Source organism: Rhea americana, unplaced genomic scaffold (genome assembly GCF_003343005.1).
Source record: "Rhea americana isolate MKP2758 unplaced genomic scaffold, rheAme1 scaffold_52, whole genome shotgun sequence".
Classification (NCBI taxonomy): Eukaryota; Metazoa; Chordata; class Aves; order Rheiformes; family Rheidae; genus Rhea; species Rhea americana.
This window is the reverse complement of record NW_028186668.1, coordinates 539,433-561,013: the sequence shown is the minus strand read 5'-3', so window position 1 is coordinate 561,013 and position 21,581 is coordinate 539,433. Positions and strand designations below refer to the sequence as shown.

At 35.3% G+C, this 21,581-nt stretch overlaps 1 protein-coding gene across 1 annotated transcript in view; it reads left to right on the top strand.

The window, feature by feature from the left end:
- Positions 1 to 21,581, top strand: part of LOC146588353 (cadherin-18-like) — a 170,922-nt gene that overhangs the window by 87,604 nt on the left and 61,737 nt on the right. Inside the window, 1 exon segment of the mRNA XM_085318113.1 lies at positions 11,672 to 11,839. Coding sequence (XP_085174239.1) covers positions 11,672 to 11,839 — 168 coding nt within the window.

The following is a 21,581-nucleotide window of genomic DNA, read 5'->3' as shown; positions in this document are numbered from 1 at the left end:
TGAAGAAATTTTGCAGAAAAGAACACGTACTTGGTCTGTTGGCTAAGCAAGCTGTCRTAGTAGCAAATACCTGAATTATCTAGGCACAGTCTGTGTGTTGTAATTAATCAGCATGTGAAATTTTGTTCAAATATAGAATCTTTCCAAGACTGTTTGTTACATTCACTTTTCAGTCATTTGGATACTATTTTAACCCTATTTGACTATTTGAGAGCTTTTTTCTCATATCTATAATCATTGTCTCTCATTTTGTCCCTATTACCAAGGTGATCTGCTTTGAAAAGAAACCATGGTATTATTAAGCATAATGGGCAACTGTGTTTTTTACCTCCAGTTATTTAGGTACATTATCATATACTTACTGAAGACAGGAAGTTATATTTAATTTGCACAAAGGTGTAATGTAGTAAGCAATAGGTGAGAAATTTGAAGTTAAGTCCATCTTTATTTTTCTTTTCATTATGAAGGCAGTACTAAGGAGCTATGGATTATGGATGAAATGGAATATGATTTATATGAAATATGTATTGATATGAATATTGACATTAAATATATTGACGTGAAATATAAGCAGCTTTAACCTTCRGCTCTCTTATTTTGTCTTTTTCATTCAACCTGCAGATTAAATAAATTTTGGTGTAAATAGGTAAATAGTATTAGAAGCAGCATTTGCTACTGATGGTAATGACTGCTATTTTAAGAAAGGGGCATTACCAATTTTTTGAATATAAGCAGGCCATTCTCAGTTAGATCTAAGCTCTGTCTTTCTTGTCAAATGGGATTTCCTTCGAGAAGATTCCTGTACTTAATTGCCATCTGCTATGTTCAGAGGTTACTTAACATATCCCCTTTTTACTTAATTGTTTTGTTTATCTCTTCTCATAAGGTTATTCCTTCTTAGAAAGGATAAAATACACCACTGAGAAGAAATCACCCTTAATGAGTAATTTACTCCCTTCCACAAAGTGTTCTTGCCTTATTTTAATATACGTCATTTGCTTGTTCCTCCTGCCTGAGAAATAATCTCTACTTGAGAAATAATCTGTTTTGGAGAAGTCCTGAATACCTATATAAAATATATCTAGATATATTTCATAGCTCCTTAAAAATACTAATGTAAATACATGTTTGTACAAGTAGCACTCACTTGCTATCAAATTTAAGTAAACAGATTATCAGCTTGCTTTTTCTAATTAGGACACAGAATCTTCTTTGCTTTTAAATACATTTAAAAATGAATTATCAAAAAAAAAAAAAAGTAAAAAAGTAAAATTTCAACACAGCAGGAACATCACACTTCTCCAGGTTTGCTTCATGCTGCTTTACCTGCAGGTCGCACCTCCTGCAGTGTTAGGAACACATCAAAGTTTGACCCTTGAATTTAATTGATGAAGTTAGACGATCTGATTTCATTCTTTTATGAAATTAAAAGTTATAGTGGTAAAGATAATTGCATAGTGGTAGACGACTTCCTTTATTGTCACAATGCCATTCAAATTAAATAAAAAGCAGTAAGTGGTAGCAACAAAGCACATATGATTTGGATATGAACTGGGTAAGTGAGAGATAGCAAAAAGCTCTCATCAAGGCAGCATCAGCAAGAAGGAAAAGTGATTCCAGCTGGGTTCTACAGGGATTGGTGTGAGATCTATGTATGATTTAAAAGTATGTATAGGACTACTGCTGATAAATTTTTTTGCAGAATGATCAATAAGGATGAGAACAGGATATTTGGCAGAACAACCTGGATTGTTTGATTAGCTGAATCACTTCATGCAATAAAATGCAAAAGTGTAGAGGGAGGGAACTTTACAACATGATTGAGGAAGGTGGGATTGTATCGAGGAGAACTGTGACTCTGTAAACTATATGAGAGTAAAGCAGCACAAAATGAGTTCCCAAAACATTACTGAGCCAAAAAAAGGAATTATTCAATTCTTAAATGTATTTTTTAAAAATCACAAAAGTTTAGGAAATTTAAATTTACATTAGAACTTAATACTGGGATGATGGAGGAGATTATTTTTGAAATACCAGTAATTGTTTCATTGTATTTTTAAAAATTCTTGGAACATTGAAAAGAGCAAAAATTTAAACTTAAAAATGTGAGAGAAAGTTTTACAATTAAAAGTTATTTATTTAGTTCATCAGAAATTTTTATGAGAAAAATTTATTATTTAGTTTATCAGACATTTAGCTTTGTGAGAGTGTAGTAGGATCTGTATAAGAAAAAATACCAAGAGCTAAGGGTCTGAAAAAGGGCAGTGAGTCAGTGATTTGAAATTGAAAGTGCACACCACCAAATAAACGGCAGATCTTTGACTTGATGATTAACAACTGGAATATGCTGTCAAGGAGTTAGGTGTCTTTTTCTGTCTCTTGATCTCTTTAGTACAAAATTACATGCTTTCAGGAGGATGTGCTTTCCCCAAAATCAAACTGCTGGGTTAAGACAGTTGTAATTTGGTTAATGTCCTGCATTCTAGAGGAGATCTTTTTTTTTTTTTTTAAACACAGTAACAACAGTAGATAAAGAATTCACCATAAAACTTGAAGATCTTAATTTTTGGAAGATTTTATTTTTACTGTAGCTGCATCAGATTGTGTCCTATAGTGTCAATTTAGAGATTTCATTTAAAGGCAAAGAAAGTTGCTTAACAGGAGTCTGAATGTTAAAGTTTTTGGATAATTCCAAATTAGGTCCTAATCCAGGTAGTGTGTTCAGTAATAATGTGTTTGGAAGAAAATTAATTCCTTGGTCATATAGAAAAAAGAACAGTCAGGTTTCTGACTGCCAAGACTCCGCTGTCCATGACTCCTTCCACCTGCTGGCAACACTCTTCCTAATGCACCCCGGGAGACCGTTGGCCTTCTTGGCCACAAGGRCATACTGCTGGCTTGTGGTCAATCTGTCATCTACCAGCACTCCCAGGTCCTTCTCTGCAGAGCTGCTCTCCAGCAGGTCAGCCCCTAGCTTGCACTGGTGCCTAGGGTTATTYCTCCCTAGGTGCAGGACTCTGCACTTGCCCTTGTTGARCCTCAKGAGGTTCCTCTCYGCCCARCTCTCCAGCCTGTCCAGGTCTCTCTGAATGGCAGCACAGCCCTCWGGTGTGTCAGCCACTYCTCCCAGCTTGGTATCATCTGCAAACTTGCTGAGGAGGCACTCTGTCCCCTCTTCCAGGTCATTGATGAACAAGTTGAACAGGATGGGAGCCAGTACTGAGCCCTGGGGGACACCACTAGCCACAGGCCTCCAACTAGACTCCACCCCACTGACGACGACCCTCTGAACTCTGCCTTTCAGCCAGTTCTCAAKCCACCTCACTGTCCACTCCTCTAACCCACACTTCCAGAGCTTGCCTAGGAGGATGTTAGGGGAGATAGTGTCCAAAGCCTTGCTGAAGTCAAGGTACACAAAGTCCACTGCTCTCCCCTCATCTACCCAGCCCATCCTAGAAGGCTCTCAGATTGGTTAAGCAGGATTTCCCCTTGGTGAATCCATGCTGGCTACTCCTGATCACCTTCTTTTCCTCCATATATTTCTGGAGATGCCATCCAGAATGAGCTGTTSCATCACCTTTCCAGGGATGGAGGTGAGGCTGACCAGCCTATAGTTGCCTGGGTCCTCCTTCTTGCCCTTGTTGAAGACTGAAGCGACATTGGCTTTCTTCCAGTCCTCAGGCACCTCTCCAGTTCTCCATGACCTTTCAAAGATGATGGAGAGAGGCTTGGCAACAACATCTGCCAGCTCCCTCAGTACCCGTGGATGCCTCCCATCTGGGCCCATGGATGTGTAGCCTGCCCAGAAGGTCTCTAATCCTTTCCTCCTCAACGAAAGGAAACTCTTCCCTTCTCCAGACTTTCTCCCCAGACGTCCTGGAGACATCCAGGCTCCGGGATGCCTGAGGGCTGCCCTTAGCAGTGAAGACTGAAGCAAAGAAGGCATTCAGTAATTCTGCCTTCTCTGTATCCCTTGTCACTAGAGCCCCTGCTCCATTCAATAGCGGGCCCACATTTTCTCTAGTCCTCCTCTTGCTGCTGATGCATTTGAAGAAGCCCTTCCTATTGTCCTTGACATCCCTTGCCAGCCTCAATTCCAGCTGGGCCTTAGCCTTTCTCGCAGCATCTCTACATACTCTGACTACATTCCTATAATTCTCCCAAGCAGCCTGTCCCCTCTTCCACATTCTGTGTACTTTCTTCTTCTCTTTGAATTTGGCCAGGAGCTCCTTGCTCACCCATGCAGGTCTCCTGCCCCYTTTGCTGCGCTTCTTACTCATGGGGATGCACCACTCTTGAGCTTGGAGGAAGTGATGTTTGAATACTAGCCAGCTCTCCTGGACCCTAGCCTTAACCCRTGGCATTCCTCCAATTAGGTCTGTGAAGAGCCCAAAGTCCGCTCTCCTGAAGTCCAGGGTTGCAATCCTGCTTGTTGCCTTACTTCTTTTCCTGCAGCATCCTGAACTCCACCRTCTCATGGTCACTGCAGCCAAGGCTGCCCCCAATCTTCACATCTCTAACCAGTCCCTCTCCGTTGGTAAGGACAAGGTCCAGCAACAAGGTCCTTGTTAGTTTACATGTTTCTGCATAATACCCATTGACTGCTGTTATTACTCCTTAAGCATTTGTCTACTTGTATTTTAGATAGCTGTTTGTTTTATAACGCTTTATGATGTTCTTTTGAAGTGTTTTAACTAATATAATGAACTGTGCGGTTAGATAAATAGGTTTGTGCCAAAAAAGTAGATTTTGTTTAGATGTTAAATTAGCTGATGCATTTAGTATACGTGTTTGGGCCTAAGTGCAGAGCTGATGTTTACAGCAGTGACTACAGTAACAGTGGTATAAACCAGCAATCCACTACTAATAGGTCCAGAAAATGCTTCTTCCGTAGCAGAGCGATTTGGAAGTAGCAGCAGTTTTAAGACAGTGGGACAAATACTTCAGCAGAAAAACTTTCCTGATGATAATGTCCTGCTGATTCTACCAGACTACAAGAGACTGAAAGAAAAATAGTTTAAAAACCCATGAGTAATATTAACTGAAGTAGAAATTACAAACCTGGCATCCATATATATCTGTTTTAACTACTGATAAGAGAAAGAGTGACAGCTTCCTGCTCAGTTGGGGTGGCCAGTTACTATGGTAATTCTGTCATAGATACTCCTTTGGTTTGTGGCAATTGCATATGGCAGGTTAGAGTTTCTTTTCTGCTCACTGGCAGACAGCGTGGCAGCAAGTTCTTCATTTAATTCATTTGGTTATGCTTTTCGTTATGAAAACATTGTAAGGTGCTATGATTACATCTGGCATCCATGCAATTGCTGGATAAATTACTGTACTTTTCACTCAATCGGGAACACATTCTTCAATGCAGGAGGCTTCAGCACAAGCTTTTTTGATTTTGTAATTTCAAGGTGTTGCTCATCAAGACTTTTGAGAAGGCTTTAGGTATTAAGAGCAGATTTCTTGTTGGTATCTGTTATAATATAACCAGTCCAATTAATTCTGTTTGCTTTTAATCAAATGAAACAACGTATTCTAACATAGTTATTTACTGTTTTCTTACGAAATTCTTGCAACTTACTATTGAAAATGTTTGTTTTTCAACAATTTCTGTTGTATTACAACAGTTGTATCTCAGTGTTGTGTTCATGTATTTTACTTCAGTGATAGTTCTCTTTAAGAAAGAGAATTTTTCTGCTTTTTGCAGGAGGGCTTTTACTATCTTTCAGTACTATAATCATAACCATAGAAGAAAACTGAGCACTAAGTGTCATTGCAAAAGTTCTCTGACTTTCAGAAGCTAGTTCTGTCTAGTGATGTCTTGGTCAGGAACAAAATGTATAATGTTCTTTATATACAGCAGATCTGACTCAGAGACCTAGATTAAAAATGCCTGTGTTACAGAAGCATTCAGAATTTGGAATGTGATCAAAATCTCTTTGATTTCATTGAGAGTTCCAAATTTGAAATTAATTTTGAAGTTTAAGAAAAATGAAATGCATATGCTAAAGACTTGTGCTTGCTCAGTTTTTTGCTCTAAAAAGTGAAAAACAAAAAATACTTCTTTATGTTAAAAGGAATGTGTCTAATTATATGGTAGATTAATATTAGATTTAGAAATGTATTTTAGTATATACAGTATATCCAGAGCATTAAGTTATAATAAAACCAAATAAGCTAACCACATATTAATGCAGTAGCAGAAATAGAGCTTTTATTCACAAAGTCAAAATAATATGAATAAAATTAACGTATTCCAATGCTTCCTATAAAAGAAATTTTGTAACAGTTTTCCTCAGTAATTAGTCAGATCACACACATAATTGTTTATTAAATAGATATTTAAAACAGATATTTTAAATAGATATTTAAAAGTATACTTGAACCGTTTAGTGTATGTGATTATGATAGGACAGACACACGAGAAATTGGAGTATATGTGGATTTAGTATAACCTACTCACTCTTCTAATGAGCAGGCTCATGGTCTAACAACAGAAAGGTTGTTTCCTATACAAAAAAATTAATTTGCACACAACAAAATAGGTAGTTTAAAAACTAATATTGAAACTAATATTTTAAAGTGAAACTATTTTTTTTTTTCATTAAATAGGAAACCTTTGAGTTAGGGATGTTAAAATGAGCTGTGGTTTATTCTGGGAATGTTAACACATCATGCAGAAGTTGGCCAGAAAAGAAAGCCAATTAAAAGTCTCTGTTGATTATTGAATATAAAATGAGTCTTTTTATGAATTACTTCAAATGCACCAGATAAATATGCAGTTAAACACTTAAATGAGGTGATTTTCTTAATAATTGTGTGCACTTGAATTTAAAAAATCTTCATTTTTACAGTATTAGTTACAGTCGAGCCTTTAGCTGTAGCTTTCTCTATATGCTAATAAAATGTTTCTACGTAGAACAAAAATGACAACATAATACATTGTTAGATGCCACAGTGTAGAAGCAGCTTACAAGAAGAAAACCTGGGGAAAGAGAAAACGGGAATTGACCGGTATTCAGTAACATGAATAGGTTTGGAGAGAAGGAAGTAGAGCTTGCCAAAAATATACTTGTTTTCAGGGCTTTCTCAAATCCAAAGGTGCTGGAAAGAGGAAAGAAAAGAAGCTATCCAAAGTAGTAGAAATATCAATCTTTTTTCAGAGCCTGACACCTCAATTTTCTTCTTGGTCAATTTTGTGTGATGTTTTGAGGATAAATGCAGGGCTGTGCTGATGAAATTTGCTGATGGCAAAAACTTGTGAGGAATTGTCAATACAGAGGAAAAGTTTATGACTTTGAGGTCAAGAGAAATAAGAATAGAATGAAATGTAATAGTACAATGTTAAAGGCCATGTTATAGAACTAATTACTATCTACCATAAAGACTATCTACCATAACTGTAGTCTCATTAATTTGGAAGTATTGTTGAAGGTGAAAGTTGCTGATGTATTAGTCAATCACAGATGAGTAAACAATGTGATGTAATGTAGGTAGGATTCTTGAGATCTATATCCAAGGAAGATAAAATCAAACTGGAAAATGTGCAGGCCAAGACTACAGAAATTATCAGAAAAGTGATGAGCCTAAAACATGAGAGAGGTCTAAAAGAACTTAATTTGTTTAGCCTATCACAGCAAAATTTGAAAAGAGATATGGGTGGTGTTTACTGGTGTACTGGGGTAAAGAAGAGCCATTGAAGTTGATGAAAAAACACAAAAACAGATTAGTATGATTGTAAAAAATAAGGAAATTCAAAGAAAGAATATTCTCTGAGAGAGCCTTCCATATAGGAAGGAACAGTAATGGTGGTCCTTCACACTTCCACTCCAATAGATCCAAAATGCTAAGGCACGTTGTGGTTTTTAATACATTAATCAAACTTCAGCAAAAATTCTTTGCCTAATACCAGCAATAAGGTGGGGTGCCTCCATAATGTGTACTCCTTGTATTTTTTTTTCTTGATTTCTTGTCTTAATGGAGATGAAACATAGCTGAAAGAGTAGTCACTTAACAGGGTCACCGTAATGCCCAGCAAGTGTGAGACAAAATTTAGTCTGTGTTTAAATTTAAAAGGCAATTTTCCTCATAGTTTCAGAGAGGGAGATAGCCCTTCTTTCTGTGAACTTCCTATTTTCTTGTGTGATGTTTAAGAGCCCCTACCAAGTACACTCAAGATACTCAGGGGCAATTCCTACCATAAAAGCAATTTCCTACCGTCTTCTTGGAAAGGACATCAAAAGAAGTTTCCCTCACAACTTTGGGGCTTATTAAAGAAATTTGAAGTTAATACGTAATTTTAAAGTTTTACTGCCCAAACAATTGGTGGAGTTGCTAGTACCACGCACAAAACATTAGGATCTGCATTGGTGTTACCTAGCTCATACTGGTAGTGTAATTTTAGGAGTTACACATGTGTATTCGATTGAGAAAAGAAAGAGGACTAAACCTTCTCTTATCTCTTTTCTTTCAGCATACTCCGAACTTAAATTCAGTCCTCTTATGCTAGATGTTAGATTCAAGTTTTTGAAATTAAAAACTTGCCAGCTTTCATTTGAAAAGGAGAATATGATGCAAGTGAGAGAGAGAAAGAGTTTAGCAATCATGTTGTTCTACATGTCCTTATTAACTCTCTGAAAGAGTTGATTCAGTACAGTACCTTCTTGGAGCAAAGAGCAAGAAGGGAGGAATTGTAATTCAGAGAGATTTCTGTTTGTATGAAGTAGTTTTAAAACTTTAATGACTACTATAATAATGAAAGTTGTATAAAGACAGATGTTCCATTTTATGAATTTTTTTCTCTTTTCAGTTGAAATGGAAGCTCTAAAAAGAAAAGAAAAATCCTGTATTCCCTGCATGTGCATATGTACACATGAACAGTTCAAATAAGTTTGTCTTCTGTTTCAACCTTCATTTCCATTATATCATTAAAATGAGAATGAAGAAATGCCGTCATGAATGATTATTTCAATGTAAAAATTGAAGCAATTTATTTGAAAAATGTCAAAAGATGACATTTTGAGTTATAAGACTTTTTACATTCCTATTTTTCAGTAAAATAAAATTTCCAGAAGTAGAACAGATTTTGTGAAGCTTATTGATTTTGATGAAAGTAGTTTAGAAAGTAGTTTTATCCAAATGTCTTCATGCCTTTCTAATATAATATGTATGTTATGCTTAGATAGTTTGCTTCCAGGTTTTATGATGAAATTTGATTAAAAAAGTCTATTTGTATAAATAAATGTATAAAGGAAAAATACATTGATTAAGTAAAACATATTAGTATATTATTTTTAGCCAGCTTGTCCAGAATCTAAGCTTCTGCAAAAAAAAGGAACTTAAAGCGCACAATTCAGATAAAATGGAGCATACACTGTTTAAAATACTATTCTTTGTGTAAGGTCTACTTATTTATAAATGTGATCTGTTTTCAGAATAGAATGGAAAGAATGATATAATCTACATGAAAATTTCCATTTATCATGTAATAATGTTTTGTTAGTTTTACTGAAGACATGCAAATAATTTCATTTAAAATACAACAAAAGTAATATTCTGGAAATTATTTTTAATCATCTGATATTATGTTGATCACAGACTTTGGGAACCATACAGTACAGCATATTGCTTAGAAGATCAAGACTCCTCCTCTTAAGCTCATTTTTGTTAATGGCTACTACGTGTTTAAAATTTTCCCAGAAACAAAATTTGTTCATTCTGTGCTATATTTTCCTACCAGTTATAACACTCAGTTTAAGGATTCAAAATTAAGTTATGCTAAAAATACAGATTTTTGAGGGTTTACTATTAATATATGTAACATTTCACATATTTTTCATTTTTCTATTTAACAATATTTAACTATTTTACTGGGGGGTGTATTTTATTTCTATTTGTTTCAAGTACTTTAAAAATCACAAAAATTCTGATTGGAAAGCAATATATGATACTGATATTAACTTATAAAATTATAAAGAAAGAACGGGTATTTGTTTTCCTGACACTTAATCCTATAAACCATAAAATAGTTTAGGTTGGAAGAGACCAATCCCTTGTTCAGTGAAGTCCAGTAAGACCAACTTGCTAAATCTAGTCACATTTTGAATGTCTCCAAGGATGGAGATTCTACCACCTTTCTGAATAGCCTGTTCCACTGTTTGATTATTCACACTATGATTTTCTTTTCCTTACATGTGAGTGGAATTTCCCATATTCTGAATTATGTCCATTACATACGATCCTATCACCATGCACCTCCCAAAAGAATCTAGTTCTTCCTTCTATACCTCCTTCCATGTGGTAGTTGTAGACAGCACTAAGGTTTTTCCTCTGCCATCTACAAGCCCAGCTTCTCAGCTTCTTTTTTATGTCATTTGCTCAGTGACCGTCTTAGTAGCCTTCTACTGGGCTTGCACCAGTATGCCCACATCTCTCATTTAGTGGGGAGCCCAGCAGAGGGCACATTACTCCAGATGGGGCCTCACAAGTACTGAGTAGAGAGGAAGAGGCTCTTCACTGGATCTGCTGGCAACGCTCTTGCTAAGGCAGACCAGGACACAGTTGGTCTTGTTTGCCACAAGGGCGCATCACTGGTTAATGGGTCACCTTGTCCACCCAGAACCCCAGGTCCTTTTCTGCACAGCTGCTTTCCAGTTGGTTGGCCTCGAGCCTGTACTGGTGGATGGGGCTGTTCCTTCCCAGGTACAGGACTTTGTGTTTCCCTTAAACTTCATGAAGCTCCTGTCAGCCTGTGATCAAATAAATCAGCAGGGTTTTCTTTGCAGCCATTATCAAGAGTAAAAAACAGTTCCATAGCTAAAACTAAGCCCGGAGAGGTGATCGTGGCATGCTTACTGTAATCTTTCCTTGTGCATGTGTAATTGATTAAATGCAAGGAAATGTTTCTGATGATGATACATAAAAATAAACAGAATTATCCATTTTTAATTTAATTTTCTCTAGAAAAAAGTACTAAAAAAATAAAAGCTTATTTTTCACATTGCAGACAAGTACTAGGTAAGTCACACTTATGAATACAAATGTATATAATTGAGATTTATCAAATAAAATCTCGTTTTTAGGTAACTCTAAGAGGAATACCACATTGTGCTCAGAAAACTACTTTTCTTTTGTTAAAATAAAGGATTTTAAGGCTTCTTCAGTGAGGCATGAATTCCCATTCATTAATATTTCTGTAAAGCAGATATTTAAACTATTGTTATGTATCATAAAACACTAGAGTGCAGCTTTTGGCTAACAATGTTATATAAGTTGGATTAATTATTTATTAATGTATCATTAAATATATTGCAATATAGATGATTTTAATTTCTTCATATCCTCAAGCAAGTTGACTATCCTGCAGCATCTGGCAGTGTTATATTAAAAAAGAAAAAAGTGGAGCACTCTCAAGCATCTCTGTGTAGTATGGTATGTAATCCATTATTTGTTAGTTACCTGCACACAGGAGATCACCAATTGATTTATAATTCTGAATATCGGAAACAGCTTATTTTGTTGGTAAAAAAGCTTTGCATTTCCAGAAAATCTCTCATGCCTCATCTTTCCTGAAAAGGAGGAAGCTCTTGCTTTTGCCAGTAGAAACTAACCCTGATTTTTCTTTTTCTGTTTTTTATTTTATTTTATTTTATTTTCCCCACCACAGGAGTCATCAGGACTGCCTTGCACAACATGGACAGGGAAGCCAGAGAGCATTATTCTGTTGTCATTCAAGCCAAAGATATGGCTGGGCAGGTTGGAGGGCTGTCAGGGTCAACAACAGTGAATATCACACTCACTGATGTCAACGACAACCCACCCAGGTTTCCTCAAAGTATGTACAATTTCACTGTATAATTGATTTGAAAATTGTGTTGGTTTTCAGTGAAATAAGCAGTTATTAGTGAACTCCAATTAGTGTTCAAATTCACTGGGAGAAGGCAACTGGGGAAGAGTTTGTATTCACTAATACTTTTTGATTTTTGAGTGTTCTCAGATGAAACTTGAAATGCAGATATAGTATAAGTAGGGTATTAAAAACTGAGTAATAATGAGTTGCATGGAAAGGAATACTTACGTCATATATGGGTTATTCTGCATTCCTTTTAGAATTTCAAAAACCACATGACAATATTATTTTTATCCAGTAAGTGAATTGTATTGTTCCCTTAGTAAAAAACAACAAAAGGTAATATATTAAAAGATTGAATCCATCACTCGTTTGTCCACTTCCATACACATCTGTCTGAAATTCATTTTCTGTTTCTCTTACACTCATGCAAACTTTTAGGATTACTTTTTGCCTTACGGGCGGTCAAAACTTTTGCTGTTGCTCTCTCTTGCAGGCTTACAGTGAAGTCCACCTTTATCCCAATTAAATGAACTGTAGATGCTGATGTCAAACTGAATGTTCTCACATGTGTATATGAAAAACATATGCTGGAATGCTCATGTTAGAACATCCTAATATGAGCACTAATCGGACTAATTAATTTGTACCCAACTCATTGTGTGCACATTGATCTGACATGAGCTGGAGTCTTCTAGGAATTCTAAAATCAGTCAACAATTTATTTAAAATTCTTTTCAGAATGAAATTGCATAGCTGAACCTTCTTTCCTTTGCAGATTGGCTCAAGACCAATAAGAATATTGTAATCTGGACTTGGACATTGTTTGAGCACTTGTAGTACATAACAGACTAGTACAACAATAGGTACAACCACAGGAAAATACATTAAGCTGTTTGAAYGAGAAGATTTATAAACAATAGTAGAGATCACAAAGCTCCAGGGAAAAACAAAGCTCCTTGGCAATACACATTATGTAAAATCTGGTCAAGCAGTAAGAAGGCTCATTAAAAATGTTATAGAAATGAATATTTTTTGCTATGCCTCACAAAAACATAAAAACACAATGCCTTGGAACATTGCCTTAAATAAAATATATTTGTTTTCATATCCCACAGCATTGTTATTGCATCCATCACAATATTTAATACTTGCTAACTATTGAAAAAGCAAAAGATAAAACCTGTATTTGTACAAAAGTAACATATAGTTAGACTAGGAAAATACCCTAATTTTCCTGCAAATTCATGGACAAAATAAGGTAAAACCAGATCCATATATACCAGCTTACAATATTTATTTTGAATGGAAGTGTTTGGATAGTAAACTGACTGACAAGCAGAAAAGTACATTGACACATATATTCCTTTATCTATGTTAATATTTATTCAGAAATGAAAAAAATACACAATTTTCAGATTGTTTCTGTACATTCTAAGGGAGTCTAATAATTGCAAAAATAACATTGAAAGCAACATAATTTCATTTCACTTTTAATGAAAACTTATTGTTTAACAAAACAAAAATGGGGAAAAAAAGTATTTAGGAACCATAATTTTTTCTCTTTCAGGAAGTATTATTTCAGAAAATATTATACCTGGAGTGAGTGTAGTAGAGTAGAAACACTTGCTCTATTTTTCCTAATATAGGAATCACATACCGTAACTATAACTAGCACGTTACTTCTTTGCTCCTTTTCAACAAGTGTAACTGMAACACTTTTCAAGCAGCCATATGTTACTGACACAGAACCATTATACAGATGCTCTAAAATCAGGCAATCTCAGCATCATAACACATGACACTAATAAAACTAATTTCAGTGTTTATTTTTCTTCTCCTTTCTTTGCATGTCATGATTTTGAGTTAAATTTCTCCTTAATTTCCTCATTAGATGGGATGCTAAATGAGACTTGCTGAGATTTGTCACGTTCAGAATTGAGTTGAAGGAAAGTGCTAGCCAAAATTGCATATATTCAGTGTAGAGCCCTCGGAAGATGCTGAGCCTCAGCTATACCTCCAGTTCCCTTTTGGTTAATTTTCTTTTATGCATGGCCATACTTGTAAATTACGAATCTGAATGTAACTGTAGGAATACTTCACTTCTGAGCATGTTGGGAAGCTCATTTGGTTAGCACTTTTATTATTTCTTTTATTTAGAAGCATGTTTTACTGTATATATTTGAAAGATTGAATCTTTTTAGTCTCTGTAGACAGGTGCTCATTAAAGATGCCCATGGACTAAGGTTGGTGGGATTTGTCCCCTTTATGACGTTTGAATAAATACAATTAAATCTAATTAAAACGTAAAAGTGGAGGAGATAAATATATCTGCTTAAATGAATTTACTGTGTTTTTTCTGCGTCTTTTCAAAATATAGCTGATGTTCTTTCAGAGATTGCTAAAAAAGAAAAAAAAGAGTTGTAGTTTTCCAAAATACCAAAAAGACTAAGAAGAAGAAACCTTAGTGCACAAATTTATCAGTCTGATGGTTGCAGTTTTGGAAGAGAGTTGAATATATGGTAACAGTAATCTCTGAAATAAGGAAAATGATTGAAAAATTCTACTTGAGAAAACAGTACTGTATTCTAGGAGAAGGCTTGTGATTGTGAATTTACGTACTGAAACCTGAAATACATTTTGCCTATCAATGGCTTCGGTGCATTTTATACAACACTAATTTATTTTTCTTCATCACCGAAAGCTTCCTTTCTTTAGAATATGCGGTTATTAATGGTATATGTATATGTAAGCTGACAGATAGTGCTCTACATAGAAAGGTCTTTGCTTTTCAATAATCAGCATCTCCCAGTTCATGTTAGTTTTAATCACTTGTAGATCTACTTGACTGATGATTGTGGGCACTAATTTCATAGATAAACATTTCTTTCAGTAGTCCCATAGAAAATGTTATCTACTGAGTTACATAATTGACTGTTTGCTGTTCTTTCATTAGTTCTGTATGGTCTTGTTTAGGATGAAATAGATTCTGCATGTTTTACTTTGTTTAGGATGAATAGATTTTGATTGCATCAAGATCATCACAGTAGGCAGATGCTTCCAGTGACATGTTTTGTGCTTCAGGTGCTAGTGATTACATTCTGGACAGTGTGTAGGAGATCTTTAGTTATTATTGGGTTTACAGCTTAGTTTTACAAGGAAATGATTTCTSTGATAGCCTATTTGCAGATTTTATTATGTGAAACAGTTCTTTAGCATAAAACAGAATTTAAATACAACCCATGGCTTAAAACAACTTTTTTTTTTTTATATATATATAAAGCTTCATTGTTGTGGCTTGGTTGTTTCACGGCATTGTATACAGAAAAGGTGATGTTTATGTATGTTCATGGTTTGTTTGACTTCACTTTTTTTTGCAAGTCATTTTATGAAAAGAATGGAGTCATATTTAAATGGTAGTATTGTTTGAATGTACTCAAATTAGTCCTGCAAAAGCAAGCTCACATCCCAGAAGGAGACATTTAATTCTGCTCTGTGCTAATAAGGTGTCTGCACTGYACCTACTACCCAGCCTCGTTAATATAACTCGTTAGCTAATTAAGCATATCTGTTATTCACACTCTTTCAAAACTTAGATCTTACAATGTGAACAGGAAGGTTCCTAAGCAGTTAGCTCTCTACACATGCACAATATGCACGTAGGCATGGCATTTAGTGCAAATTTCATTGCTGGTAAAGATGCAGTGTGCGTATACACTGCACGTATAAGTAGTTCTAGAACCATAACAGCAGCAAATCAAAGTGTATGYCTTCTTTTTATGCCACACCAGTAGATAATGTAGCTACCTCCTCTAGTAATTATGCCACTGTATGGTCCTTTCTACATCCTCATTTTTAATTCAACATTTCATGCGGTTCCCATGATCCCCAGACTTAGCCCTCAGCATTCTCCCACTCCCCACTGCTGATGGCTAGTCCAAAGCCATCTGCCTGCAGATTGAGTGCTTGGCTGCTGCCAGGTGAAATGAGCAACAGCTAAATTTTCTCCGATTTTCTCTTAGAGGASCATGTAAAATGTTGATTTCAAGCCTGACTTCCAAAGAACACTAATATTTCTGTTCTGCAGAAGATTTATCTCTTCAAGTCCCCAATACTTCACTTTCTTTCTTCAAAATCAAGGTTACCCAGCCTGGAAATGTTATTTTATTGTCAATTTTTTATCATTTCTGTGTTGCACAGCTGAATTTTTTGTACTGCTGTACTCAGTACTTGCTCCTGCAGGTAGCTCACAATTTCAGATACTTTATATATGTGTGTRTATATATATATATATATATATATATATRTATGTATGTATAATTTTAGTTTACATGTTGCATGAAGAATGTTTCAAGTCTTTGACATTACCAACAATTTTCTTCATATGTGTATTCTAAGATCTCCAAAGATATACAGATTAAAGGCATGTTATTTGGTTTTTTTTTTTTTTCGACTCCAGGATTTTGGACAAATCCTGTTTCCTTTTTAGTGTTTATACAAAGCCAGGTACAGAACTAGCTCTTTGTGTAAACAGTAGACTTGGACAGGATGAGTCTGGAAAGCTTGATCAGTCTGCTGAAAAGCAATTACTAATATCTTGTTAAAAGATGAAATAAGTAACCTATATGCTCATGCCAGGGGAAATGAGATATTCATGAGTGATAGGGAAATACAACAACCTCCATTAATTTATTTTATTTCTGAAGAAGGTATTACTTAAAAATCATATATAGCTTATTTTTTGTTCTGTTATGAAGACTGAGGCAACATAATGAGAATGAAAGGGTAGARTCTCATGAGAAAATTTGAGCATTGTTCATAGTTTTCCCTTTGCTGTGTTCTTAAAACACCTGTGATTAAAATTTAGAGTTTTCTGAAAAACAGTGAATTCTTGCCCAACATAGTAATCTTAGCTAACTTGGGATGTCAAGATTAATCCAGAGCATTTCAGTGTATTGTTAAAGAGGTCTTAAATGACAGGTGAACTTTAATGTGAAAAAGAAAAGACCTAGAACCAATTACTTGTAACCTAGAAATTGTAGCTAGTGGTGCTGATCAGATATAAATTGTATTTCAGTACAGACTTTTAAAATGATAATGGTATCTACATAAGTCAGATTTTTAGTTATATACATAAGGAAAGAAAGGTAGATTTTTTGGAATCATTAAAGCTTTAATAACAAATTTTAGGATCTGTATTCTTTGATAAGCAAAACTGCTATTAAAATTTGGATATAGTACATACTTACATTATAATCACACTGCATAATTCATGCACTTGAATATTTTGCTACTCTTGTGTTCTAAACACTGGAGAATTATTTCAGTCAATTGTGTTTATAAAATGTATGCTCAGGTTTCAGAGTGAATGATCACTGAGTGACATTTCCTTTGTGGATATGGTTAGTGTTCAGTGAACTGATTTTCTGGATTTGCAGGGAACCATCACAAGTAAATTACCAAGCCCCCTAGCCTTAATTGTTCCTTCTATAAAAATAGCTGAAGTTTTATATCAGAAACTGAGCATACAGTAGATAAATATGAACTAGCAAACTTCCATTTCTGTCATTTTTCAGAGCATGAGTTTTTTTTTCTGACTCTATCAGCTGGAAGCCTATCGAAAAGGGGGAAAATGCATATTACATGCTTGCATTACATGGTAAGAGTGTGTAACTTGAATGTGTCAGGCCAAGATACAATAGTCTTAAACATACAGGATACGTAGTGGGTTTTGATTCATCAGAAGAAGTATTTGGAGCCATCTGCCTAGCAAGGTTGCTGAAACAATGACAAGGGGYTGATAAAAAAACAGTTTACTTCGATAATGTCCTGAGAAAATTGACTATTGAAAGGGAAGATGCTCAGTGACCTGGATGATTTCTAAATTTTCTCCTATGTTGTACCTTTCTAACATRCTAGAAGCAATCAGTAATCTATGATGTGCCTTAAGAGATGCCTTAAGAAGTGGACATGTGAGATGAGTACAGGACTTAAGAAAGGGTGATGTTCMTTAAGTACCTAAGAGAGTTTAGAGATAAGAAATGAAGTATATGTGTCTTTGAGTGCATGCTTCTATGGACTGAGCAAATATTGTGTAAAGTGATTTGTTTGATTTATTGTCTTCTTTTTCTAYGTTATCTGTGAGCAGACAAATATTTGCACAGCATTAAGTTAAATCTACCAAATTGTTTCATTTATCACTTACACTATAGTTTACTTTTCAGTAATTGAAATCTGACTTAAGTTGTTTAATGWCGTTTGATCACATAATAGGTCTCATGATATTCTGTTTTATGGACATGAAAAGAGCAATTCCCACAATCAGATATCTTCTGTAAAAATTAAAGGAAGTAAATGTAACAAGAGARTATTTAAGTATGTTCAACTTTACTCCTAAGAATGGGATGGAAWCAAGCAGTGCTTTATATTTCACTTAATTGAGTATTATCTGTGAGGATTTTCTATGTGCAGGATAGATTGCTCACTATATATATCATAAGTATCAAAATAAAACCATTTTGAAAGATTCTGGTGGTAGAAATAAATGATTTTCTTTTTTTCTTTTCTTTTTCTTTTTCTTTTTTTCAGATCCCATAAGGGATCTGAATGAGGCAGTAATGGGTTTTGGGTTTTGGTTTTCTAAATGGAGAGATAGAACTAGGACCTATCCATTATGGCTTTCATTTTCATATTCCTTGTGAAGCTAACCCCCAATGGGAGCACAATCCAAGCTGTACTAACCCCAGGAAAAAATAGTCCAAATGGAGCAGGTTCTCTTTATAAGTGTTACTATTGCTCTCTGCTGACCCAAGCTGCCTGATGTAGCCTGGATTGTGGTGCAGAATATGCTCAACACAGCACAGCTCTAAAGACTGCTGCAGATCAAGCCCAACCATTAAGTTGTTCATTAGTGATGATTGTGAAGTGTGYATGTTGTTTTTCTCACACATTTGCACAGAAAATGCATAGTTGGATATTCAATACTTACTGGAAAACACTGAATCTGAAAATACAGGAAATACAGCTTGCTTTCCGTTTGCATTTTACCCATAAAGTTCACACTTTTTACAAGCCAGAATACTTTTAAATTCAGAAAATTATCCAGAAGTTTCTCTSGTACTTTTAGTTACTCTCTATAAAAACGAAGTTGCATGAAACATAAATGAAACTTGTCATTGGTTGTAATCTTAATCATACAGATAACTCATAAAGTCTGCACTATGATGTAAAAAACAGGAGCATGGGGATGCACAAGTCTTTCAGCTAAATAAGTCTGTCACATCTAAGAAGAAAATTYTTCCTAAAATTAGCCCAAGAGGACTATATTCTTCGAAGTTTCAAGGCAAGCAGGCTGTCTAAGTTTTGAAGGTTATTTTAGTGTCAGTTATGTTCATATTTGCAAATATGTAAAGACTTCACTTAGAGTACAAATATTTTTCTAGAAATTGCAAAGAGGTTTTTTGGCTGTGAAAAAAGCTGAATTTACACATCTTAAATTTTTYTTCCTTAGTTTAGTAAAATGAAAGGGATATTGTCATCAGAAAGAATTTTCAGAGTAAAGGTCTTGACTATGAAATTCCTTGACTGAGCTGCTGGAAATACAGAAGTTATTGGCTTCATAACAAACACAATTTGGATTTATTATATTCAGAGTAATCGTAGTTGAAAGAAGATGGCTATGTAACAGCTATCCAAGAAAGACTGTGAGAAATGGACTTTTAAAAAGCTGCAGTCTCAAAAGAAAATCCAAAATCATGTCTTACATGTAAAGCAAATAAGCATCTGTGTTAATGAAGAAAAACTTTACRGCAGAAAGCCACCTACCAAGACTGAGTTCAGTCCAGAATTGAAGCTGCACTGTGATTTTGTCAGAGAAAACTTACAGTAAAACTTGAGGTATAACTTCATGGATCACAGAAGCATGGAGTCATGCAGGACCTTTAGAAGGTCATACGACTCAAWACCCTGCTTAAAGCAATTTCAGTTAGAGGAGGTGGCTGAGGGTCTTATCTAGTCAGGTTTTGAATACCACCAAGAATGGAGTTTCTACAACTGTCTGGACAGCCTGCTGCAGTGTCTGACTACCCTCTTGTTAAAAAAAAAGAAAGAAAAAAAAAAAGCTTTTCTTGAGTTGGAATTTCCTGTTTTCCAGTTTGTAATTGTTAGCTCTTATCCTCCCACAATGAAACTGTGAGGAATGACTGTCTCTGACATGTCTATACCTTCCCATAAGGTAGTTATAGACAACAATAAAATCTTTGCTGAGCCTTCTCAAGACTAAACCCAACTCTCTCAGCCTTTCATCGTATGTCATTTGCTCTGTGACTGTCTTAGTAGCCCTCCACTAGGCTGACTCAAGTACATCGATGTCTCTGATGCAGCAGTGAGCCCAGCAACACTCCAGATACAGTCTCACAAGTGCAGAATAGAGGTGAAGGATCACTTCGTTGAGTCTTTTCGCAACACTCTTGCTGAGGCAGCCCAGTATGCAGATTGCCTTGTTTGTTACGAAATTGCATTGCTGGTACATGGGCTACCTGTTGTCCATGAGCATACCTAGATCCTTTTCTGCACAGCTGCTTTATAACCAGTCAGCCCTACCGTACTGGTGCATGGGACTCTACGGTTCCTCTACAGCTGCAGGACTTTGTATTTGCCTTTACTAAACTCTCTGATATTCCTGTCAGCCCATTTCTCCAGCCTGTTCAGGCCTGCTCCCACTGAGTAGGTGTCATCCACAAGCATGCTGTGAGTGCATGCTACTCATCATTTAGTTTATTAGTAAAGACATTAAATAGTATTGGTTCCCATACTAATCTCTAAAAGATACTACTACTAATTGGCTACCAATTGAATTTTTTGCTGATAATCATCATCCTTTGAGGCTGCCTCACTGTCCACATATCTTCCATATCTCACCAATTTGGCTCATGACTGAACATCTATGTAGTTTTAGGTAAAAAAAAAAGCTTTCTTTCTATATATAGTTAAGATATGGCAGCATTTTACATTAAGGCACTCAGTTGCTATGTTTGTCAGTTTGCTAGTAGATAGCCAAAGGAGTCAGTGTGTGAGCTATGTTGTATGAATGAATGCATCTGTTGGTTCATCACCAAGCAGTATTTATCCTCATGTTATTGAAACTGTAGCTTGGATAAACAAACAACAAGAATGCCAAATATTTACTCTCATTTCTCACTTTATTTGCCTAGTATTATGCCTCTCCTCCCTTCCTTTTCAAGTAACATAATTTTTACTGTTCCAGAGGACATTGTACCCTAGACAAGTAAGTCCAAATTTATCAATAGAATAGATTAATAATTAAAATAAAGTAAATAGCATGTTTGTTAATAAAGTGAATAACATACTTGTTGAGTTGCACGATATACTGTTGTGTTTCTCTTCTGCAGAGATTCAGATAGAGATTCAGATAYTTTTTTGAGCCTGAAGGTAGAACAGCCTTATAGGTTGCCTGTGTGCTAGTTGGAAGAGAAGTCAATTGTTCTAAAAATCAGTAAATTGTTTTTGTATTATGATAACAAAAAAGTTATATAATTTATTGAAACAAAGATGAAGATTGCTTATATGTRTTTGATCTATGTTTTAATTTGCATAGATTAAAGCTTTGCAAAGTGATACCACTATCCTATAAAGTACCTAAACTAGAAAAGAGTATCATTTTGCTCATTTCAAGAGCCAAGTGAATGCATCTAAAAGAGCGTTAACA